At 36.9% G+C, this 24,133-nt stretch overlaps 1 protein-coding gene across 1 annotated transcript in view; it reads right to left on the bottom strand.

Moving 5' to 3' along the window:
* Window positions 1–491: 491 nt before the first annotated feature.
* The window catches only part of mahj (LisH and WD40 domain-containing protein mahjong), a 38,603-nt gene continuing 14,961 nt past the window's right edge, over window positions 492–24,133 (bottom strand). Inside the window, exons 10-29 of the mRNA XM_088238308.1 lie at window positions 23,489–23,734; window positions 22,481–22,705; window positions 21,539–21,699; window positions 20,971–21,193; window positions 19,675–19,797; window positions 18,347–18,500; window positions 15,399–15,544; window positions 15,093–15,284; window positions 14,295–14,437; window positions 13,600–13,803; window positions 12,687–12,876; window positions 11,092–11,211; window positions 8,657–8,748; window positions 8,172–8,368; window positions 7,629–7,726; window positions 7,280–7,357; window positions 5,944–6,067; window positions 4,248–4,405; window positions 2,856–2,925; window positions 492–2,138 (exon numbers count right to left, since the gene is read on the bottom strand). Of these exons, the coding sequence (XP_088094434.1) occupies window positions 1,702–2,138; window positions 2,856–2,925; window positions 4,248–4,405; window positions 5,944–6,067; window positions 7,280–7,357; window positions 7,629–7,726; window positions 8,172–8,368; window positions 8,657–8,748; window positions 11,092–11,211; window positions 12,687–12,876; window positions 13,600–13,803; window positions 14,295–14,437; window positions 15,093–15,284; window positions 15,399–15,544; window positions 18,347–18,500; window positions 19,675–19,797; window positions 20,971–21,193; window positions 21,539–21,699; window positions 22,481–22,705; window positions 23,489–23,734 (3,381 nt within the window). The 3' untranslated portion in view covers window positions 492–1,701. The remainder of the gene's footprint in view (window positions 2,139–2,855; window positions 2,926–4,247; window positions 4,406–5,943; window positions 6,068–7,279; window positions 7,358–7,628; window positions 7,727–8,171; window positions 8,369–8,656; window positions 8,749–11,091; window positions 11,212–12,686; window positions 12,877–13,599; window positions 13,804–14,294; window positions 14,438–15,092; window positions 15,285–15,398; window positions 15,545–18,346; window positions 18,501–19,674; window positions 19,798–20,970; window positions 21,194–21,538; window positions 21,700–22,480; window positions 22,706–23,488; window positions 23,735–24,133) is intronic.

The following is a 24,133-nucleotide window of genomic DNA, read 5'->3' as shown; positions in this document are numbered from 1 at the left end:
TTAATTTAGTTGATAATATACTTTTTTAAATTGGCTTGGTTTAATAGAGGATAAAATAAATATTTTTTTAAATTGGCTTAGTTTGATTGTTGATATATTTTTTTAATTGGCTTAGTTTGACAGTTGATATATTTTTTTATTGGCTTAGTATGATAGTTAATATATTTTTTTAATTGGTTTAGTTTGACAGATGACAAAATATTATTTTTTTCAAATTGGCTTAGTTTTTTATAGTTGATAAAATATATTTGTTTTTTCAAAATGGCTTAGTTTGTTAGTTGATAAAGTACTTTTTTTTATTGGCTTAGTTTGATAGTGGATAAAATAAATATATTTTTTAATTAGCTTAGTTTGATAGTTACAAATTTTAATATTTTTTAAATTGGCTTAGTTTGATGGTTGATAAAATGTATGCTCGCGATATACATAATACAGACAAATAAAAAGAAGGTAAATTAAAACAAATTATTTATTTTTATAAAAATGTACAATTTTTGGAAAATGTTCTCTCAACTTCAAGACTGAATTTTCACCACAAATTTCACAGTTCAAACATCCATACGAGTTTATCGTCTCTTTCGTGTCATTCTAAATCTGTATACAAGCAGAGGTTGGACCATATCGAGTTGTCTCGCGACAGTAATCAGACACTTCGTAGTTATGTCTAGTCTCAATGCCCGTACGCCCTGCCCTCTGTAATCAGGAGCTCTACTTCCTCAGCCTTGCCAGCGATCCGGCGTTTTTACCCACTTCAATGGAGTAATGTAAAGTCTGTTCATTATTACAAGAATTTCCAAATAGACACTCCAGCTGCATGATACCCGGCGGGGAATAGCCTATTTCACACACATCATCTTAACCTTTCGAAGCATCCAAAAATTACGCATGATCCGAACGGGGGGACCAAACGACCCCAGCGCCTACTTGCATATGGCGTCGGGAGAATAAAACGTTGGAAGTGTTTATGACCGTGCAATAATGTATTCATGTTTTCGTGTACACATATTTTACTCATTCGTGTGTTTTATTCATTTTTGTTAGTTTGCCGAATGCTTATGGACATATAGTGAAAATGACCCTGGTATTATTTACGTATTTTTTTGTTATGATATTTATGGATAAATATTAATGATTCTAGTTGAAAGAGTTTAGTTATATTTAATTGATTAGTTTGTTTAAAATTTCTCTAGTTGCTGTTAGATAGGGAAGGTCGTATACTAATTTTAATATTTTATTTCGCTGTCTTTGTAGTCTGTTTATGTCATTTTGATATCCTGTTCCCCATAAAATATAATTTTAAAGATTCTAGTTGAAAGAGTTCAGTTATTCAGATCTAAATTTGTTGCAACAGAAAGGGCATAAATTTTTGAGAAGGGAATATGGATGTCTGGGCATTTACAGGGTTCATCTTTAAGTTTTTTGGTTTTGTGAAAATTTACTGAATTAACCGGTGTTTTTAACTCTCGCAAAGGTTGACTGAATTAACCATTGTTTTTTGCTCTCGTGAAAGTTGACTGAACTAACCTCTGTTTTTGTGCTCTTGCGAAAGTTCACTGAATTAAAACACTGTTTTTTGCTGTGGTTAAAGTGACCGAACTAACCACAAAGATACGCTAAGCCTAACCTTCCGATTGTAATACAGATTATGGAATGGAACAAGGGACTAATATAAATAATTATTTATAAACAGTTTATTTTATATCAACAGCGTTCACTGCTTTCTTCATTATTCACTTCATTATCGTTTTCGCTCTGCGCCTCTTCGTTGCTCGGCTCGTCATTGTTGGGTTCGTCCTCGGCGTCATTGTCATTGGCCTCGTCGTCATTGTCATTGGCCTCAGCTTCGTCATTGTCATTGTCGTTGGCCTCGTCGTTGTCGTTGTCGTCGGGCTGCACCTCGGGCGGCTCGTTGCGCCGCCTCCGGCTGCGCCGCCTCTGCAGCCGGTTGCGGAAGGAGCGTTGGCGCGGCACGGGCGGCACCCAGTTGCGGTCGACGTCGTCCTCGTCGGCCGAGTCGTAGCTCGTGGTGCTGTTGTCGTCCGAGTTGCCGTCGTTGTTGGCGTCGGCGCCGCTCTCGTCCGAGGACGCGTCGGCGTCCACGAGGTCCGCGAGCGCGTCGTCCTCGAACAGCCCCGACCCTGAAAGAGAAATGAAAAAAATTAAATAACTTAAAAAAGGGTGTAAATTAGGCACCCTGAAAATTTACAATAGCGGAATAATTTTTTAACAATTGAAGAGTTTTCGCTCGACTGTTGACAATATTTTTGTTCAGTATGTCCGAGAAGTAGCTCGTTATAAAAGTGAATAAATGTACGGAGAAAAGCACAAACTGAAATGTCAACTAATGTTTTCTCATTATATCCGAGATCTGGCTGTTTCCGTGATTGTTATAACCAAGTTTGACTGTATGAGTTTAATATTGATAACGATCCTAGTTTATTTTCCATAATATATTAAAACGGTTTCTCTGAGTAATAATTATCTAGAGAAGCCCTTACGCACTATCGAATAAAATGAAGGCGTTTCAAATTTTTAGTTTAGTTTTAGCTCGGTTTTTGGTTTAACAACAAACGTGAAATGGACGGTTTCGGTATGCGCTCGCAATTCTCAACGCATCTCAAATTGTATCGCTGTAATCCGTAGCTTACTTCGTGGTCAATAATTAAAAAACTGTTTTTCTCCGTGCGAGCGACTATTAGGTTATTAATCTAAGCTGACAAGATGGTATAAAATTGCTTTTTAGTTAATTTCTGTGTTCATAGTAGCAATACAATATTATTGATGTATAAGAAAGACTAGATAGTCTAGTACCGAGTGACTGATCGTAAACCTCAGCGCACCCTCCTGCTACGTACCTTCATTATCAGAACCCGAGTCAGATCCTTCATTGTCGGAGTTTCCGACTTCCTCTTCTTCGTCTTCTTCCTGAAAAGTAACAGAATTTCATAAATAAACTCGGACAGCGTGAAAAGCAGAACGAAAATATCCTTTCATTTGTAAATTTTTATTTTACACGTTTTTCAGGGCCAAACTGCGAAACTTCAGAGGAATATTCCTCGCGGTAAGCATTTAAAAAAATCCTAATAAAATTTTTCCAAAAAGTCATTTAAGAAAAAAAAAATTATAATCTCAAAATGGAGTAAATCTTTAATTTATAGGACTAGCATCCCTTCCGCAATCCCCAACCCCTCCTCAACAAAAAAAATTGAAACAAAAACGTATTTGACCAACGAAGCGATACGCACCAGACGCGGACAAGTGAAGTGGCTGGGTGGGAGAGGGGTATGGGTTTGTGGAGGGACTGCTTGTCTGATAAATTAAGGATTTATTGCATTTTGAGGTAATATTTTTTTTTTTAAATGTGACTTTTTGGAAAAACTTAATTAAGATTTTTTTAAAGCTTACCTTGAGGAATGTTCATCTGAAGTTTCGCGGTCTGGCCCTGAAAAACTGTGTTTATTTTCCTGGGTTCTTATCCAAAATATTTAAATTTAAGGGCCATTTTCAACGAGTCGTAAACAATTTTTTGTTTTTTTTTTCTTTATAAATAACATATACATTCCAAATTAAAATTTAATACGTACATATTATAAAAAGACAAAAAATACACAAAGAGACTCTTGTCAAAATAGTAGGAGAATCTTGCTCCGGAAAACCCCTTCGGATGCATCAATATTCGGAGATGAATAACTCACTATTAGAAAAAAGAAATAAAGTTGGAATAGAGTGGGATTCGAACCGCAGACCTTTGATCGGTGACATGATTTGATTTTGAAAACCACTAATTCTATGCAATCTATATTTTTATAAAAAAGGGTTAAACCCTTAAAAGACTGCGGTAAATAATTCCTTTGTGCGCGATGATGTAACATTGTGTTACCCCAAGCAAAAAACATTCTAAAGTTCAGACATTGAAAAAAAAAAACATGGAGACACTGTTTGAAAATTCCTTTTCAATAATTTATAAATATAAATAAATATTCCATATTTATAAGTGGCCAATGACACGTCATAAGCCTTGTTAATGCCTAGACTTCCAAATTCCCTTCTCTAAAATGTTAATTTTTAGGGGTAGTGACTTGATAAAAATAGAGAATATATTTTTTTTTGCAATTTGCCCGCCCTTATATGTATGTATATAAAGTGTTAGATAAATAAATACATTTTGAAAGAATGACGCTTTTAAATGGCAAAACTGTATGATTTCTGCCATTTGTCAGTGGCGCCGGCCGGAACGGTGGACTTACCGCGTCGTCATCTTGGTCCCTGCGTCGCCCGACCTCATAGACCTTGAGCAGGCTCTCCTGGATGGTCTCGTACTCGCTGATGTTCTCCGCCAGGGCGATCTGGCCGCCCCAGCCCGCCACGCCCAAGGCCCAGATGTTCCGCTTCACGTCGATGGTCGCTGCGGATGGAAATTCATCAAATGATTGGACAAAGCACGGCCAAATCAATCACCCAATTATAGGAGAATTTACTTACTGATTCTAAATATTAGTACACCCTAAGGGCAATAACTCAATTCTTTGCCAAATTCCCGTTTATTTTCGATCATAAGGTATGTATAATATTAATAAGCCAGCATGCTAGATAAACAATCAAAAGTCCATAAGGAAAATCGTTATTTGTTGCTAATTTATTTATTTATTAACAGACATTGTCCATTTATACAATTTATAGGGTTTAAATATTACAATAAAATAATAGTTTAAAACATTTTAATAAAAGAAAAGAAGCATTGACAAACATAAGGGACACCGAGACAAGATCTGGACTATTTATTTAGTGCTCGTTTAAATCCTTGTAAACTTAAACCAAAAGAGTCCAGATGATCTTGTCTTCAGTTAAGACCATAGTTTGTTCTGTGATGATCGATGAACAGTACTTCATTGTTTCTCAACCTGCGAGTCGGAATATGGAATTTTACTTGTCCCAGTAATGATGGAACATCGATTATACCATTTAGTATGCCGAACATGTATATGGAGTCAATATTAGTTCTACGTTTTTGTAGACTAGAAATATTTCACATCGACTCGATATCAGCATAAGAATAATGACCTCTCTCTAGTCCGCGCTACTTTTCAAAGCGAGCGGTGTTGGACTGATTCAATGTGATTTATGCGATTGACATAGAATGGAGACCAGACCACTATTCTAGGAGGCATATTCTAGAAGAGGGCGAACAGTCGAGCAAAAAAGAGTTTTGATTGTACGGATATTAGTAAAATCAGAGGATATTCTGTTAATGAAGCCGAGTAATTTCCGTGATTTATTTACTGTATTATCTATATGCTCGTTGTATGTCAGTTTATAGTCCAAAACAACTCCTAAATCTCTGATGGACTTGACTAGATCAATTTTGGAGTTTTTTATTAGGTACTCGAAAGAAATCGGTTGTTTTGTTCTATGAAATGACATTATTTTGCATTTTTAAATATTTAGTTCTAATTTATTGACTTTACTGGTGTAAAGGTTAAAAGAGTTGATGCTTATGAACGAACGTAATTATAATTACATGAATGTCGGAATTTTTTATTGAATTTGTTTTTGATAAAACCTCAAAATGTCAATTTTGGACTTGACTAGATTCTCACCCCGACCTGGGAATTGATTCGATCATTTTTGGAACCAGTCTTTGATTGATTCGATCTTTTCAAATGAACGAATGACACACGCCTGTTTCAAATGCAATCGGTTTATTATAAGGTGTGCAAGATGTAAATTCACACAAAATGCAGTTATAGTGCCCGTTAAATACTTTAAATGCCTATATCGAGTCGCCCCTTTCTCACCGTTCCCGCAGTGTTGCAAGACCGAGAGTCTCCGGTCAGGCTCAGCGACAGCTTCGCCGTTTGTCTCCGGTCCTTATCCGACGAGTCGTGAAACCCAAACTCGATATCCTATAAATGATTTGAATTAAAGCCAAGAAAGGAGGCTCACCGATGCTGGAGTAATCGTAGGAGTCCAGCGTCTTGAAGCTGGACTCGTACTGGCACGAGTCTTGATCCTGGTCTTGCTCCACAAACAGGGAATACATCACCCCGCCCAGCGGCGAAAAAGTGATCTGCAAGGGAAAATATATTTATTTTATTTATTAAACACTTTATATACATATAAGGGCCGGCATATTGCCTTAAGGCAATTTCTTTCTACCTACCCAAACCGTTCAGTTTTAGAAAATTACAAATACATGGACATACTAAATCTTACAATTTTATACAAAATTTAAAAACAAAGATTAACAAAATAAAAATATATAAAAATGAACACTACACTATGAAGAGAGGAGAGGAGATGGGAAGGAAAGAAGAAAGATAAAGAAACAATTTAAATATTTAGATGGTGACATTTCAATCTTGACTTAAATGTGAAGGCGTCTCTAACATCAGTGGGTAGATTATTCCACAATCGAGTGGCTACTACTGTGAAAGAGGAGGCAAGAAAATTAGAGCGATGACAGGGTATTAAAAGGGTTCTCTCGTTACTAGAACTAAGATATAGTCCGTGTTGTGATAGAGGTTGGAAGAGCTCTCTCAGATAAACAGGCGAAGTGGGATATTGTGAAGAAGTGATAGAATGTGAATGTTTCTTCTATGCCTGATGCTGAGCCAGTGTAGTTGCGTGCGATACTCGGTTATGTGGTAGAATTTGCGAAGATCAATGATATAACGTATACAAACATTCTGCAATTGTTCCAACATATCAAGCAATTCAGGGTAAGCATGTGGATAACATACATCCGCATAATCAAAGAGTGGAAGAAGTAAGCTCTGGACTGGTGTTCGGTTGACATTAATTGGCAAGAAATTCTGATGTAAATGACAGTTGAAATTTTTTGGTGCCATACTAAAAAAAAAGTGATATTATATAAATGAAATTTCCCAATATTTAGGGAAAAAGTTGTTGTATGCATTTTATGCAAATTCAACTTTTTATTTTCGTGTTTTTAAGGTTAATTACCTAGATAACATTATTTATGCTTTTTTTTTAATTCAATAAAAAATAACACATTGCATTATTGTTTAAAAAAATACAAAATATTTTTAATTATATCATTGGTAAATATGAATCATGACAGTTCTTACAATTTTTCAGCAGTATATTCAATATAACCTTTTAAAATAATTATATTTAAATGAAATTTAATTTTTTCAATACATTTTTCATTTCTTCAGTTTTACACTTTTTTGTTGCTCCCTTGAAAAACGTAAAAACAGGGGTTTTACTGTAACTACCCCACCCCTCATAACAATAATAATTAAAAATCAAACATCACCTCGGATTTGTTGAGTGTTGGAACCGTTCTCAGCAAATGAAATGTTCGCAAGTCCCAGACTTCTGTATTAGAAATTATCTAGAAAAAAGAGACAAAAATATTAATGAAATACAATTATTTGCTACCTAGCACTGGAACCGAAATTTCGGTTTCTGTTCTAGTTTCAACCGGAACCAAAATTTACAGTCCGAAACCTTTGCAGATGTCAATGGTATTTTGGTTTCTCATTTCAGAGAGGTGGCGATTTCCATCTTTGCTTTAACACGCATCAAATTAATGTATTCTAAACTCCGAACAAATGGGCTGTAAAACAGCATTTCGATTAATTAAATAAACAAATAAATCTTACTTCGAGTCCATTCGGGTGGAAGACGCCGCTTAAGGATTGGTTTAGCTTGTCGAATTTGTGGATCTCTTTGCCACCTTTCATGTCCCATAGTACACCATCTGCCGGAAGAAAAACACCATTCTCGTATTAATAAATCATCATTATTTTTGGCGTTTTTTTTTTGGAATTCAATCATAAACAAGTACCTAAATAAAAACGGATTTTCACGCTTTCACGACACAATCAGGCATTGTGGTTTCGAATGAAATATCAAGCTCACATCAAAACCTGGCTGGCGGTTAAAGAAAGATTAAATACGCAAGTTAAGTGTCATAATTTTGAAGGGTTCAGGATGTGTATTAATAGGTCGATGGTTTTATTTAAGGTCGCCTGTTTTTCTATGTTTCTTATTATATTATATAAAAAGGTTTTGAAAGAGGATTCCAGACAAAAGCTTAGATAAAGGATAAGAGCTTCCGCTTTAGGAGTCGCCTACGATCGAATACTATTTAATAAAATAAAAGTTATTTTTAAAAAATTTGATCGATAGGATAATAAATTTACCCGACAGCACGAGTTCGTCCGTGGGGTTGAAGGTGGCCCGGTTCTTGGAGTACTGGTTGCTGAGGGCGGGCGTGAGCGTGCGCAGCAGCTTGCCCGTGTTGACGTCGTACACGCGCGCCACTTCCCTCCGCGTGCCGATGATGCGCTCCTCGGCCAGCTTGCTGAACTCCACGTACTCCTCGTCGTTGAGCGAGAGCCTGCAAGCGGTCAGAAAGCGTCAGTCGTCGTCGTCTCCCCGGCGACGCACAGAGCCGGTCGGTTAACATGGAGGTATTAAGATTTATATTTGTTGCAGCAAATTTATAAGGAAATACTAATATTAATTACAATTCATAGTTAGAGAGGAAGTGTCTGAAGCATGGAAAGAGTTGGACTCTCTTGGTCGGCTGTTCAACAGACCGATCATCAGACATTATCAATGGTAAATTTGTCCCGCATTCTGGAAGAACAAATGGTCTGCAAACCTTTTCACAGAGGATACTCACTCGGACGTATAGTGACGCATGTTCCACATGCCGGAGAGGGGCCTCCGCCAGGTGGAGGATGAAGCCAGAAGGAGAGAACCTTGCCGATTTGCCTGGAATAATTCATTCATTTTTATTTAATTAAGTGAGAAATTAAAGTGGCCAATTTATTTATTTAACAATGTTTATAGACAGGCGTTGGGTTTATTTAGATCTAAATTTCTCCACTCTCTTGGGAAACCGTAGCTCATTGGTAGTCGGGATAACAGAGAAAAACATGTTTTTAGTTTGACAGCTGCCCAGTTTGTTTTGGAGCAAATTCCCATCATCCTTCTAAATGGTCGTTGGGGCAAATTTTAAACTAATTACATCAGCAAACTCTCATCCACACCTGATGGTGTATAGGACACCGCATTTGTTAAGTAAACGCGGCTTTTCTCAATCACTCGCTACTTTATTTATTTATTTTAAAGAAACAAACAGTCGACAATGATACAATAACATTAAAAAAAAAAAAACAGTTTAAAGACAGACCAGCAAAGTTTCTAAATAAAAATCATACATATTATTAAATTGTGTTACAACAAAAGGATGCGTTTATGTGTATTTGTGTGGGAGTAAGTGTTCAGGAGGGTGCATCATTAAATAGTAAGTGGGATCGTATCGCAGTTAGAAATAATAAGTCTTAATTTATTTTTAAATAACTTAAGGGGTATGTAAAATATATCAATAGACGAAAAAAAAACATTATAGTTAGAGCAAGGACGATAGAGGAAAGAGTGTTGTGCATAGTTAGCGCTACAGACTGGCAGACGGAATAAATACTTATTTCTTGTCACGCGAAAGGGGACATTAAGATTAACTTTGGAGAGTAGGTTAAAAGAGTCTACTTTATTATTTAATAATTTATGTTATTTATTTATTTAAAATGTTAGGCTTCATGTTGCGTGCGACTAAGGAATTAAAAAACATAGGCACTTTGAAGTTGATGTATACTTCATTAGTGAGAAGCCAGTTAGAGTATAACTCTACAATATGGACTCCTTACTCCTTACTACGACTGTCACCAAAATTCTCTTGAAAGAGTCCAAAAAAAATTCTTACGGTATATAAATTTTAAACTTAGAATCAGTCATGAATTTTTAAATTACGATTTTTTGCTAAAAACATTAAATTTGTTAAAACTTAACGATAGAAGAAAAATTATAGACCTTTTAAATTTATTCAAAATTGTGAATTCAATATGGGATTGCTCTGAACTATTATCTCTCATCAACTTCAGGGTGCCTGGAATAATGACTAGACAGGTGCCACCGTTTTGTAGCAACAATTTACGGACAGTGTATACTTGTAATGCAGTATTAAATAGACTTCATGAACTCAGCAATAGTTATTCCCATGTATCTGATATATTTAGTGTAGGCTATTGTTCCTATAGAACAGACCTTTTGAACTTTTTCAAAGATGGTGAATGGTAATTATATTTATTTATTCATGCATTTCATACACAATTTTTTGTTCACTTTGCCTAGCTGTGTGAAACAGTCCTTATGATTTTCTTGTTGTTTTACTGTAGAATGTTTTATTATTTAAACTTTCTACTGAATATGCTGTATAATTTTTAGGTTATTTTTTTAAATATAAATCTTGTATAATTTTTGGTGTTTTTTTTTTTTTTTTTAAATCTTGTTTTTAATATTCATGTTTTTGAAAAAAAAAAAAATATATTTTAAAATATGTTAACATTATTTTTGGTACGTGTACTTGTACACACACAAATCTGGATTTTCTCCCAAGGGGGAGTAGGTATATATTTTTATTTATATCCCTACAGAGATGAGGTAGAATTTTTTTCAAATTCAGGATTTTCAATGACAGGTCATAAGCCCTGTAAACGCTCGAATATCCATAATCCTGAATTTGAAAAAAAATCTACCTCATCTCTGTAGGGATATAAATACAAATATGTTAATATTATAAATATTTGTAAAAGGCAGATTTGCCGTTTATGTTAATAAAATAAAATAAAATAGCATAACTCAGATACAGTGCGTCTATTTTTAAGGTTAAAAAATCCATTTTGTTTGGCAGATTGGCTGTAAGTGCAAAGCGTTTTATTGTTTTTATAATGTAGGTATTTTAAAAATTTTCGTTGAACATTTTCAATCCTTTCTATGTTTGTTATGTACTGTGGGCTCCACACGACGGGTGCAAACTCCAAATTACTGCGTACAAAAGTGTTGTATAAAGTTTTTAATGTATTTGGTTTTTTAAAAGGTTTGGAAGTTCTTAAAATGAAGCCCGGCATTTGGTAAGCTTTTTTAACAATGGAAACAACTTTAGTTGAGACATCCTCTTTAGACGAAATCCCAAGAGGGTATATTTCAGGTATTAGTTTACGAAGATTCGGACACCGAAATAAAATATAAAAAAAGTTTATAGTTTTCAAGTATCACCTGCATATGGTAAATATAGGAGTCGTGAAGTTGATATGTTCCTTCCTCTTGACCAGTGGATAAGTTGTATAGTTTTAGGTCGCCAGCGGACGTCCCGGCCAGGATCAGTTGTTGCGTCGGCTAAATTGAAGAAAAACACCAAAATAATTAAAACCTCGGACTAATTATTCTCAGAGTAATAATTGCATGGAAAAAAGCGGGTAATGGATGGTTTCGGTTTGCGCTCACAATGAGGAATTCCACTGTTTTCTAATTTATTTTTTCTATTAGCGTACTATTTAACTAAGCAAAATTATATATTTTTATTTACAAAGATATGATTTTTTAAGGTTACATTTATCAAATACCGCGCCAAATGACTGTAATCAGTGTGTCACTTTTCAGTAGTGACGTCATGAAACGGTTGGCGTTCTTACTTATACCGACCTGACAAGAATCTATGGAATATTGCTTTGATTACTTCGTTTAGTTGATCGTAATTTGCTCATTTCTATGTTATGGTTGTATTTACGAACGTTTCGATTTAGAAAAACCTAGAAAGTTGACATAGTCTCTGGTTGAAATGTCAAATTATACAAATTATACTCTTTTTTTTCTACGGTCAAAACGTTGCGGGGGCTTAAAGCGGAAATACTACACGTAGATATAAGGAGTGGCGTCATTATTTACGACTTTAAAATGAATACTATTTTTAACATTTTTATTTATTGTTGCGTGCGTTTTTGAGATATTTCATTCTACTCCAAAATTTTTAAATATTCACGTGTGCACGAAAACATTTTTTAAATTTAATTCCGGGTTGGGCTGGAATTCTTCATTCTCTACGCAAGTCTGTCGTATTGCGCTAATCTGCCGTCAACTTAATGTTCAATAATCATAGAATGGTTTCTCTCCGTTTGGGCGACTCTATCAGGTATTAACTCTAAGATTGAAACACATTCAGAGACATCTTAAGTTCAAATATTATTATTGTTCATTATGGACAGGCAGCCGCTGCTGATAGCGCCTATATCATATCATAAAAAGGCATCCAAATGGCTTTTGAACTGGTTGACCCAAATGGAATGGACAGCTAGGCTTGGCAATTTATTCCAGGCTGAAACTACCCCGCTGGAAAGGAAGTTTATCTCGGGATTGGGGACAATAGAGCTTCTAGTTAAGACCCTGTAAATTTGTGTTGGGATTTAATGAAAACATCTCGTGCAGGGGGCAGGCATAGTAATTATTGAGTACAGGTAAACGTCGATTTGCGCCGGTTCAGCCGACACCAGACGACAGTAGGCGCCGCGATTTTAATAGCAGACACACTTTTACACGTTGTTTTATCCTATTACCGTGTACTATATTCTATTCTATATTCTGTTCTCAAAAATGTTTTCCCTCTCTGTTGCAAAACATTTAGATATAAGGGAGGCCAAATACAGTCGTTCACGAGATCGACGTTTGCAAGCTAATGGTCGGCATTCTCCACCCGACCCTTGCGATCGATGATGATGCAACGCCCTCGCCTGATTTCATCACTGTGACTCAGTCAGTTCCATTCCACGCTTCGCTTCCATACGCCCGTCTCGCTGCCCGGCCCCGGCGGAACTCACGTGGAAGGCGCAGCAGGTGAAGTAGCTGTCGTCGTCGGGCAGGCGCAGCGTGCGCGCGGGGTAGAAGTGCGCGTGCACGCGGCGCACGTCGTGGCGAGAGCGCGGCGCGCACATGCCGGCCTGGCGCAGCGGCAGGCGCGCGGCCAGGTTGGCGGGCGCGCCGCGCCGCGCGTCCGGGCACTTGTGGGGCCTGCGAACAGAGCGCGGTTTAAAATACACGTATCGTCGACAGAAATTGAAAAATTTTCTAGGGCACTATCGGTCTGGAGCAAAAATGGATGGTTAAAGGGTTATAACAAAAACCAGAGCAGGATTCTCCTACTATTTTGACAAGAGTCTGATTATGTATTTTTTGTCTTTTTATAATATGTACGTCTAAAATTTGTAGTTTTTAATGTATGTATTATTTCAAATAAATTAATTGAATTGAAAAAAAAAATATTGAATTGACTTCAAAGTGTAAAAACATTATGTTAATCACAGCGTATCTTGATCATTTTTGTTACATGAAGGTAAGATGATCAGTCCTACGCATCAGGTGCCAGTCCAGGGACTATGACATATTCTAGTGTAAAAACACCCTTTTAAATAAATATATATTCAAATTTGAACAGTCACAATCAAAGTTCAAAATATAACCAAATTGTGACGTATTGGCCGATGCAATGAACCGTTTTTGCGGGAATTAAAAGTCATAAAATAAAAGATTTTTTTTTTTTACTTAACCTTCATTAATTTAAAATTGTAAAAATTGGGTTATATTTCAGTGTTGCCGTTACTAACTGTGATTTAATAAAAAAAGAGGTATTTTTTTTATTAAATCACACTAGATTTCTTATGTAAAATAAACAAATAAAAAAATTGCTTCCATCGTCGACCCGCTACGGATATTAACAAGTCTGGTTCCACTCACTCGAAAAGGTTGAACTGCGGACAGGTGGCCATGGGGTTCTTGCACAGCGCGTGCTGGTTGGCCAGGTACTCGGTGATGATGGAGTCCAGGGAGACGCGGGCCTGCGCGGGCTGGCCGGGGGCGGGGCCGGCGGCGGGCGGGGGGCCGGCGCCCTTCTGCAGCGAGCGCCCGCGCTCGGCGCAGGCGGGCGCCAGGGGGCAGCGCCTAGAGGCAATTGAAGTGTGCGAGTGCTTATTTTAGGTACAGTTGTCTCATATAAATAAACCAAATTCATCCGCTTCAGTATCACAAAAAAACAGTAGTTGGTCCGCACACTCTGCAATTATGCTCTAAAAGATCAAAAATCTTCATCTTAGAACAGGCTGAGCCACGTTAGATGGAGACTATCCTAAACAGAGAACACTCACTTTCATTTTCTATTCATTAGTTTTATATAGATTCCCTTAAATATAATATAAATATGTATTACTAATTTTATGCAATAAATTTATAAAATAAAAATAAATATCCAGCACCTTCATGTATTGGTACAACTGTTCTGACGGGTATGTATGTAGTATAAATGGAAAATGTTTGTAATTAATTAAATAAATGAATGCCTCAATAATTCCATCTAGAAAAAAATATCTATCACAGTATTCACCAGTCTATGTTAAGATATCGGCCTCATTAAAATTATGAATAATGTTAATTACCGTATTTTGATCTGTTGGGAGTTGGGAGTGCCCAGGCAAGAGGCGTCTTCCGAGGGTAAGCAGCCGTTTAGTATCGGCGGCTGGGGCGTGCTGCTGCACTCCATGGAGCTCGTGCTGGCGCGATTGTGACTGAGCATGCGAGTCTGGAAAATTACCTCACGGACATTAGATAATACCAAAAAATACCAAATGCACCCCCCGCCGTGACATCCTACATGCGCAAAGTGGTCGCGTAATGTTGCCAAACCGCGAACAACATATTATCCAGAGACCAATGTACGTATAATGAGCTAGAAACTAGCTTAAATATATCTTTTCTTTAAGACCGTCGAAATAAATCCAACCTCCTAGTCCTATTTAAAATTCTCAACTCAATCTCTGATCAATAAAATTAAATATCCCAACTAGAAACCTCAGACAAAACTGACTCTTTCCTACCGATAACCATAGAACAAACTATGGTTTTCATTCCCCTATGCCCAGAATTCTCAGGTCTGCCAACAAACATACCAGTCTTGATTTTTTTCAAAAGATCACTGAATCAAATTCAATTATAAACACTTCTCTCCCGCTTCCACTCCCACCGAGTCTACTATATACCATTGTGTCTCCCTAATTTCCTTGATAATAATTTTCTATGTATAAATATGTCCTTAAAAATGTCCATTGGGCGTATATATAAAAAAATAAATCACATCAAATCATATAATAGACCCAGGTTAAAACCAATTCCGTGACAATTTTAGTGCTGCTCAGTGTGTGTCATAAAGTGTACGTCTGCAATAAAATGCGAGTTACCCTCTGGGGCGTGACGGGCTGGTAGACAGGCGGGGGCGGGGGCGCGGGGGCAGGCAGCACGGGGGCTAGCGCCGCGTCGCAGCGGAGCGCCTCGGCCGCGCCCGAGAGCCCCCGCGACAGCAGGTGCTGGTACACCAGCTGGTAGAGCTGCTGGTCGTTGAACGTGATGTGCGTCTGCGCCACCACGTTGGCCTGAAAGGAGATAAAATAATTAACCAGATAGTTGCAGTTTTGTGCCCACAAAATATGTCATTATTTTGGTTGCCGACCTGCATGGCTGTCAAATTGTTCTAGGATCCCACTCACCCGATGTATGTTGTAGAGCGACGTTTCGAACTCGGCGCCCGAGGGTTTCGTCTTCCCGGAGACGCGCTCCATAAGCTCCAGGGCGTACTTCTGGAACATCACGTGCTCCTGACGCTTCTCCTGCAAGATGGGATCGCGCATCAGACCTAGAAAAGGGATAAACGTTTGTTGATCATTACTATATCTGATTAAAGCAACAACTTTAGAATGATTTTTGACCTTGCAGTGCGTAGACATGTATCCAGCGGGGCACCCAGATTTATCTGAACTCCAGCCATCCGGATTACCAAATATCCAGATCGATTCAAGATCAAAATCAAGAAAGGAGCTCTGCGCCGGTTTGGACATGTAGAGCAAACGGACAGCGAAACAATGGCTAAAAATATCTACGATGCAAATGTTGATGGATGCAGAAATAGAGGAAGACCGAGAAAGACATGGCATGACCAAATCCAACAAATCATTGTAGACAGACATCAAAAGTCGGAATAATCGGCACGCGGATTATTAAATATTTTTTGTTTCCTTTTTAATTACTATAAAATAAATAAGTACTTTATAATCTTTTACAGAATATTTCCTTTTCTCTTTCTTATATAACACCTGTCTATTTATTATAGGAGCAAAAATTCATAAAACATTTCTTGTATATCCACGAACAGGCAATATTTCATTTTTATGTAATTATTTTTTATTTTTTAATACTCTGTTTTACCTCTTATGTATAGTGTAAAAAAAACAAAGAATTTTTTAAAAAAAAGGTAGAGTGACATGGCTTTCTATCCTCTGTGCCTACCCTTACGAAGAAACGGCCTGGTGGTTTGCTTTCGTTGATATCAGGAAATAAAAAAATAAGATGTTCTAAATAAGCGCATAGATTTTCACGGTCACCATTATCGAAGCGAATATTGTTTTCATTTAAAAATTAAATAAATATTTATAAAATGGACCCATGAAAGGAAAGTATTTCGAGACTATCAAGGGGATCCAAGCAGCTTGTACTGTGGCGCATTCGATGCCTGGAAAAGTCAACGCAGGAGGAGCCTATTTAGAAGAATTTTGATGTGTTGTAAGGAAAAGTTCGATAAATTCTTTGTAATCGACTCACTGACGTTACTTTCCGGACACACATGTATACTATTGAGCGTGTTGTCCAGGTGTTTATTCAAATATGTTTTAAATTTTAATTTTTGCTATTGTTTAATATATTTATTTAATTTTACAATACGCCCAAGGGGCATTTACAAAAAATATACAGGTAAGTACAAACATAGTGCGTAAAAATTTAAAAGATAAACAATGCTTTTTTGTATACATTTAGAAACAATAAGAAGCATACTGCCATGCAAAATAAAAAGTGAAACTTTACATAGTAAAAAAGAAAAAAAAAATTAAATGGATATAATAAAAGTAATTGAATTAAAAAGCAATTTGTAAATAACTTGTAAAGAATTCAAACAAAAAAATAAATACATTTTCATATACTTATAAGTATAAAAAAAATGGTATCAACAAATTATTGTTAAAAACAAATAATGAAAATTAGTTAACAGTAAGTATATGTGTGAAAATAATATAATATACGATACACAAAAATATTTGATAAATTAATATCAGAAAGAGATAAGATAATAATAATACACATCAAAAACAGAGAAAGAATTGTATGAAAAAGAAAGTTTTATTACGACATTAATAATTTGTTTCAAACAGTGCATTTAAGAACATTTTAAAATTGATAATTGTCGTATTAAAAATGTCTATTTCACATATATAATATATATGCAGAAAAGTATTTATGCAGAAAAGATCCAACTGTCAAATTGCAGTTTTGAGATATTTGAGGAAATCTAAGATCACCCTAATATAAAATTACAGATAGCTACTTGATTTGAAAAATTATTGTTAATGATGGAAATAGTATTTTTCTTGCCAATGGTGTTTCATTTGTTCAAAATTAACATTTCAACTATGAGTTATATGCCTTAAACGGATTTTAAGATTTTAAATGCAAAAAAAGTTCAAACTACATTTTGTAAAATTTGGCTACTGGGTTTGTGTAGAGAAAAATTGGAAAATTTACTCAAAAACCTTCTAAAATAATAAATAGTATAAATCAATATTGTATAACTCTATAGTAAATTAACTAGTTGGTCGTAGTGGTAGTCGTGTTATTGTTTATTTTGCATAAAAATGTCTGCCTTAAAACAGGCTGTACCCAGTCAGGCAGACTAGACAAAATCCAGAAAAATCTATTACCTAAGTATGTATGTAGAAATTGTATTTTTTTGTTGATAAACCATGATTATCACTATTTTTATTATTATATTGGATTTATTATGAATAATTAGTTAATCGACACGTCATTATATCCATGAAATATGCAATCTTTTTATATTTGTCTGCCTATGCAGACATACAAATGTATTTGTAATTTACTATCTTATATCATCATCATTTAATTTACACACCTAATTGGGCATAGGGCACTGCATTGGTACACCTATCGTAGCGCATCCAGGGATAATTTAGAATTATGAGCAAATCTTAATCACTTTTGTTACATGAAGGTAAGATGATCAGTTTTATGTAATTATATAAAGTAGACGGAATTTTAGCATTTGCACTATTCCTGATCCAAAAAAATATTTTACATATCTTTATACGAAAACATTTTTCTACTACATTAAGACCAAATATCATTGGACTCTTTGTGCAAAATGTGAAATTCTAGAATTGCATGATGGAAAATTTTCTAAATTGAATTACTACATAAGTGTTTGTCTAACCGGATGGATCTTTTCTGCATATATACGTCCAATTATGTACACGCTTCCACTTTCCATTATGTTGTATCCCAACTTGACGCGGGGCTCTCGGCCTCATAGAGTTAGGGATAGGTCGGCGATAACATATGGCAAAACTGGCTCGGAATCAGCGAGTCCTACCTTGTATCTGGCCGGTGGTGAAGAGCGGCAGGTTGGAGATGATCTGGCGGACGGTGGGGCAGCGCGCGAGACCGGCCAGCGCGCGGCACGCGAGCCCGCGCAGGCAGTCGGCGTCCGTGATGGGCGACTTCACCATCATGAGCTGCAGCAGCACCTGGGAGACAAAGAACGGCCGTATATAAAATGCGCTTCTCCAATTTGGTCTCCATTCTAAAGGACTCGCATTGACCACATCGAGTCTGTCCAACACCGTTTTCTAAGAAAAGAGGCACATTTGTTCGGATTGCAAAGGATTAATGATTCCTATTTCAATCAAGGAGCAATCTCTCAAACTGTGTTCATTGGAGACATAGAGAACAGAGATGGACTTAGTTTTTTTTTTAAATACAAAATAATGTATTTACTTAAATAAGTGATGTCCCATCTCCGTTGCAATCAATTTATTTTCATGTTTCTAACCAAAGTCGAAATCTGCTATTTATCAAATCTTCTAAGAGCAACTTTTGTTTTTATGCCCCAACGTCCAGAATGAGTAGATTGTCAATTTGTCACACAACTGGGAATTCTTAGGGATAGATCTTTTCGCCACTAACACAGTGTGGGATGAATTGGCATGGCTTACCTCGAAGTCTTATGTGTTGATCGATTTAAGAATTCATTGTTTAGCCTTACAGTAAAAACTGTTTTACGTTTTTCATGGGACCAACAAAAAATTGTAAAAATATAATGTGAGGAAATTAAAAATGAATAGAAAAAATATAATTATTGTACAAGACTATACGTTTTCTTGGATACATATTTTTGTTTATTTATTTATATATAAATTATACATTTGTGGATTTATTGTCAAATTCCAACTTCTTCCAAGCTACTGATAAAATAAAGGTGTTATTAAGATTATTTAAGTGTTCATATTGCTCCAAAAAACATATTATTTATAAAGCATTATTGTAGCACCTATTACCTAGCTAAATACTAGCCACTTTATGTTAAATTGTTCTCAATTTTACTTTGTTATATTTATATTTAGAACGTAAGATTTTCTCAAGTTAATTGTTATCTTTTATTTGTCATCTTAGATATGTTATGTTTTTTTTAAAAATATTTTACTACTAAGTTGTTTAGTTTTAATTATTCGACTATATTTCATATTATTTATTACATAATCAATTTTTCACTGCTGTGATTATTTCTGTAAAACTTGTTACTGTAAAAGGTTCTTTGAACCATTTATATATAAATGAATAAATATTAAAGAAAGGTTATTTCTAGTACTATTCTGTCGTTACATCTATTAAAGCATAATTCATTATCTCAATCTCTCTTACCATGATTCCATTGTTGGTTCGTACGCTTTCCCAGACCTTCTGTATAATTTCTTCGTAAGATTTGAGGTTAGTTTTCTTCTTAGAAGACCCCGCAATGGAGAACCTCGCAGTCGTACCGCCAATCTGAAACCGGGGCAGAATTCAACTTTTCCCTACGACGAATCTATTGCCAGCAATGTCTATGATTAATTAATTAATTATGGATAACTTATATAGCGCCATTTTCGTAATAAAATACCTCAAGGGCGCTTTACATGGTGATTCTATTGCTAAGTTAATTTAATTGAAGCTTTTAAATTTGTAATTTAATTAAAATAATTTATTTTGTTGTCACGTGCTACGGATTTATTCAAATGATTTAGAGAACAAGTGGGTTTTAAGTTTTTTTCCGAAACATCACTTCACTTTCACAGCCTCGCACCTCTGCTGGGAGAGCATTCCATGCCATAGGGCCTGCGACCGCAAATGCGCGTTCACCAAATTTAGTGCGCTGTTTGCGTATGATATGTTTTTATAAGCCAACATTTATTATTTTTTAAAATTAATAGATCTAGTCAAAGATTAAATAGTTTACTTGACATTCCTTATTGTAAATCCAGACTCGAGCGAAGACACTCATTTTTCATAGCTCCAAAACTGTTTGATGCATTTCATAAGGACAATATGACAGAGATTATTTGATTATTTGAATTCTATTCGTCAAAAACTTTTGTTGAAATTATGGATAAAAAAAGCAGATTTAAATACAGTCAAACTTGGTTATTACGATCCAAAATCCAATCGCCATTGCATATTGTCACCGAGTTAGCAAAAAAATATACGTATAGTTTATCGCGGGAGGCTAAACTTCACAATGGAGTTCTTAGTGCCGACTCTAATGTATGGGATTGGAAAAATGACGATGAAAGTAGGTTAATGAGAAGATGAATAATGTAGAGGAAGCGAGGTCTGTATGCAAAGATAGAGTGATATGGCGTTCTTTCCTCTCTGTCTACGGTGAAACGGCGTGATGGTTTGTTGTATGCGTATGCTTTTTCTGTAATTTTCTAGCACTTATATTTTGATATCTATCGTATTCTTGCAGTGACCTTTAATGAAATTGAAAATAAAATGTATGGCCACACACAGGCCATGCCTTTGTAGGATTTGTTTTTGTGTTTATGTATTAGTTTTTTTTGTATGTAACTTATGTAAAATTTATAACAATAAAAAAAGGTTGTCCAGGGCTCTCCGGCATCTATTTGGCGAGCATTTTATTCTGCTGAACATCAATGATAGTAGTAGAGGAGTAGTTACCCTGTGCACGGGCGCGCAGACGCAGTTGACGAGCACCTTGAGCGCGGCCTTCTGCACCTCCGCGTCCGGCACGATCTCCCCCTCCGCCGCGCCCAGCACGATGTTGGTGCCCACCGTCTGCCCGTCCTCCGGCATCTCCACGCGCTCGCACAGCGTGAGCTGCGCGCGCGGCGCCACGCAGCACGCCGAGATCACGTCCAGCGCCGAGCGCACCGTCTCCGCTCTGCAAAACAATGTTAAGTACTATTTATTAAAACTTTTTTAATTTCATGGCGATCGGGGCCCAGGGTGCTATAATCCAGCACGATGTTAGTGCTAATCGTCTGCTCACACCTCCACGCGCTCACACAGCGTGAGCTGAGTAATTATGAAAATTGCGGGGTCATAATGAAAAATGCAATATTTCAAATATTAATGATTTTTTTTCTGTAACTTATGGCAATGACAATTTGCGTTCTAGATACACCTCATAATGTTATTTTTTTGAAGATGATCCGGAGATTTTATATACAACCTTTGTTAACGCTACCATAGGATTACTGTAAACCCGTGATGCTCAAGAACTCACCGGCCGTTGAAGTTCCACTCGTAGGAGAAGGCGATGATCTGCAGCAGCAGGGTGACTCCGCCGAGTCTCAGGAGCTGGTCGCAAGGGGCCCAGCGCGTCCAGGCCGCTGCCTGCAGCCGCTCTATCTGCTCCTGGATCTCTTCGGGCGACGACTTGCAGGCCTAGAAAGAAAGCCGATTATTTTGTGTTCTACCTCTTCTAAGAACACAAATATGTCTTATTTATTTATTTTATACAATTCATAGGGTAATAATATTACAATATAAGAATAGTAAAAAAAAGAAGCATTGACAAACATAAGGGACATCGAGATAAGATCTGGACTATTTATTTAGTGCTCGTTTAAATCCTTGTAAACTTAAACCAAAAAAGTCCAGATGATCTTGTCTCAAGTTAACAATACGACAGAGACAGATCATTGGAGAATTAAGGCCATAGTTTATTATATGCTGATTGATGAACAGTACTTCATTGTTTCTCAACCTATGAGTCGGAATAATGAATTTTACCTGTCTTAGAAATGATGGCACATTGATTTGGAGTCAATATTAGTTCTACATTTTTGTAGACTAGAAATATTGAACATTGACTCTATATCAGCATGAGAATAATTACCTCTCTCTAGTCCGAGCATCCACGCTACTTTTCAAAGCGAGCGATGTTGGATTGATTCAATGTGATTCATGCGATTCACATATAATGGAGACCAGACCACTATTCTAGAAGGCATATCTAGAAGAGGGCGAACAGTTGAGCAGTTAAGAGTTTTGATAGTGTGGACATTAGTAAAATCAGAGGATATTCTGTCAGTTAACGAAGCCAAGTAATTTCAGTGTCTTAATCTCTCCGGCTGGAGAAAACTAAATTCAATCTAAGCTCACGGAAGCATTTGGCAGAATTGTTGGAAAGGTCGAGAGACTCGTCCTCGGACGGGTCGCATACCTTGTAGGCGGGCTGCTCGGCCTGCAGCTCTCCCGGCTTGCCCTGGCGCCGCAGCGCGCCCGCCTTGTGGTGCAGGTGGCTCTCCAGGTACCGCTTGAGCGCCACGCACACGTGCCGCACGATCTGCCGCGCCGCGCACGACTCGTCCTCCGACAGCCGCACGTCGTCCTCCACGGACAGGATGGGCAGCGTGGAGATGACGTTGTACAGCTTGCGAAGGCCGTCCTGCGATAAGAGATAATTTATTAGCACACCGGCTTTATAATTTATTTATTTATTCATTTAAGTTACATATTGGAAAAATAATACTCTTACTCAAATGAAAGAGATAACCCCCAAAATACAGCGCATACAAATAATATAATCACTAGATCCTCAACACATAGACAACTTAAACAAATACAAACTGAAACCACTTTTGGACAAAGGGATTTTGAGTATTATTCAATTAAAATCTATAACCTACTTCCGCTATCTATTAAAACAATTAGTGATAAGAAAATGTTTAAAAAGGCTATAAAAAAATGGATAGTGGAGCTAGGTAGAAGTAAAATGGATTGTCTCATTCGCCCATACCAATGCTGAATCAACTGCTCCACAACTGTATAGCTTATGTTAGGTTTTTGCTGTTTTCATTGTGTGTTTTGTAATATAAATAATATAGATGTACATAAATACTTTGTTTTCAAAACTGTCTGAATATTTGTTAATTATCTTTGTTTTTAAGTTAGTCTTCTTTGTTTATTCTCAAATGTAATTTCAAAAAAGTATATTGATAAGTGTCCTCGGCACGGGAAACCCCAGTGAGGTCACATTATTTTTATTATCAATTATAGTTTGTAAGCGAAAAATATGAATAAATACATAAATAAATAAATAATAACATATCCCTAACAAGTCATACGGCAAAATTAAAGTGGCAATGGACAGGACAGTGGCTTTATAGGTGTGACAAAATGATGGCAGGGCACTGGCACGGGAAAACGAAAGAGATGTTAGAAGACCTACCTGGCTGTCGAACTCCTCCAGGATGACCCGGAACTGGAAGGAGAAGCCGAAGAACATGGTCGCGTGGCAGCGGCCCGAGTCGTGCGAGCACTCCAGCAGCCACAGCGCGTAGCTCACCAGGTCGGCCAGCACGTGGCGCGGCAGCAGGCACACGCGCTCCATGGCTTCCTCGCAGTAGGCCAGGTAGTACATGCAGATGGACACCCCGGTGGCGGCCACGGACGGTCGAGGAACTTCCAGGAATCGCTGGGGAGAGACATATCATAGTGACGCTTTGTATTTTGTTTGAATTACTATATTTTTCCTACATTTCAAGAGGGACCTGGCATTCATGGCCACAGTCACAATTTGCAATTATAATATTTCTTTTAGTAAAGTAAATGTTTTTTTTTTAGTATTTTTCCATAGGTAAAATCTACTACTGTACATTCACGGAGACTGGACCGCTGTGCGCGCGCAAACCACGAGCCCACTGCATGATATCGCATGATGGGCCCATTTCTCACCACGACATGATAAAATACAATACAGTGGATCAATATTTATTGTTTTTATTTGATGCCTGGCAAACGCAAGAACCAGTACGCCACGAGACCGACAATCTCCAGTCGATTTCCTTTTGCAGGATTTTTGCCTGAGAGTACT

The sequence above is a fragment of the Micrasema longulum genome, unplaced genomic scaffold (assembly GCF_059751315.1).
Source record: "Micrasema longulum isolate JH-2025_06_02 unplaced genomic scaffold, ASM5975131v1 h1tg001857l, whole genome shotgun sequence".
Lineage (NCBI taxonomy): Eukaryota > Metazoa > Arthropoda > Insecta > Trichoptera > Brachycentridae > Micrasema > Micrasema longulum.
Note: the sequence above shows the minus strand (reverse complement) of the source record. Positions and strands in the feature narration are given on the sequence as shown.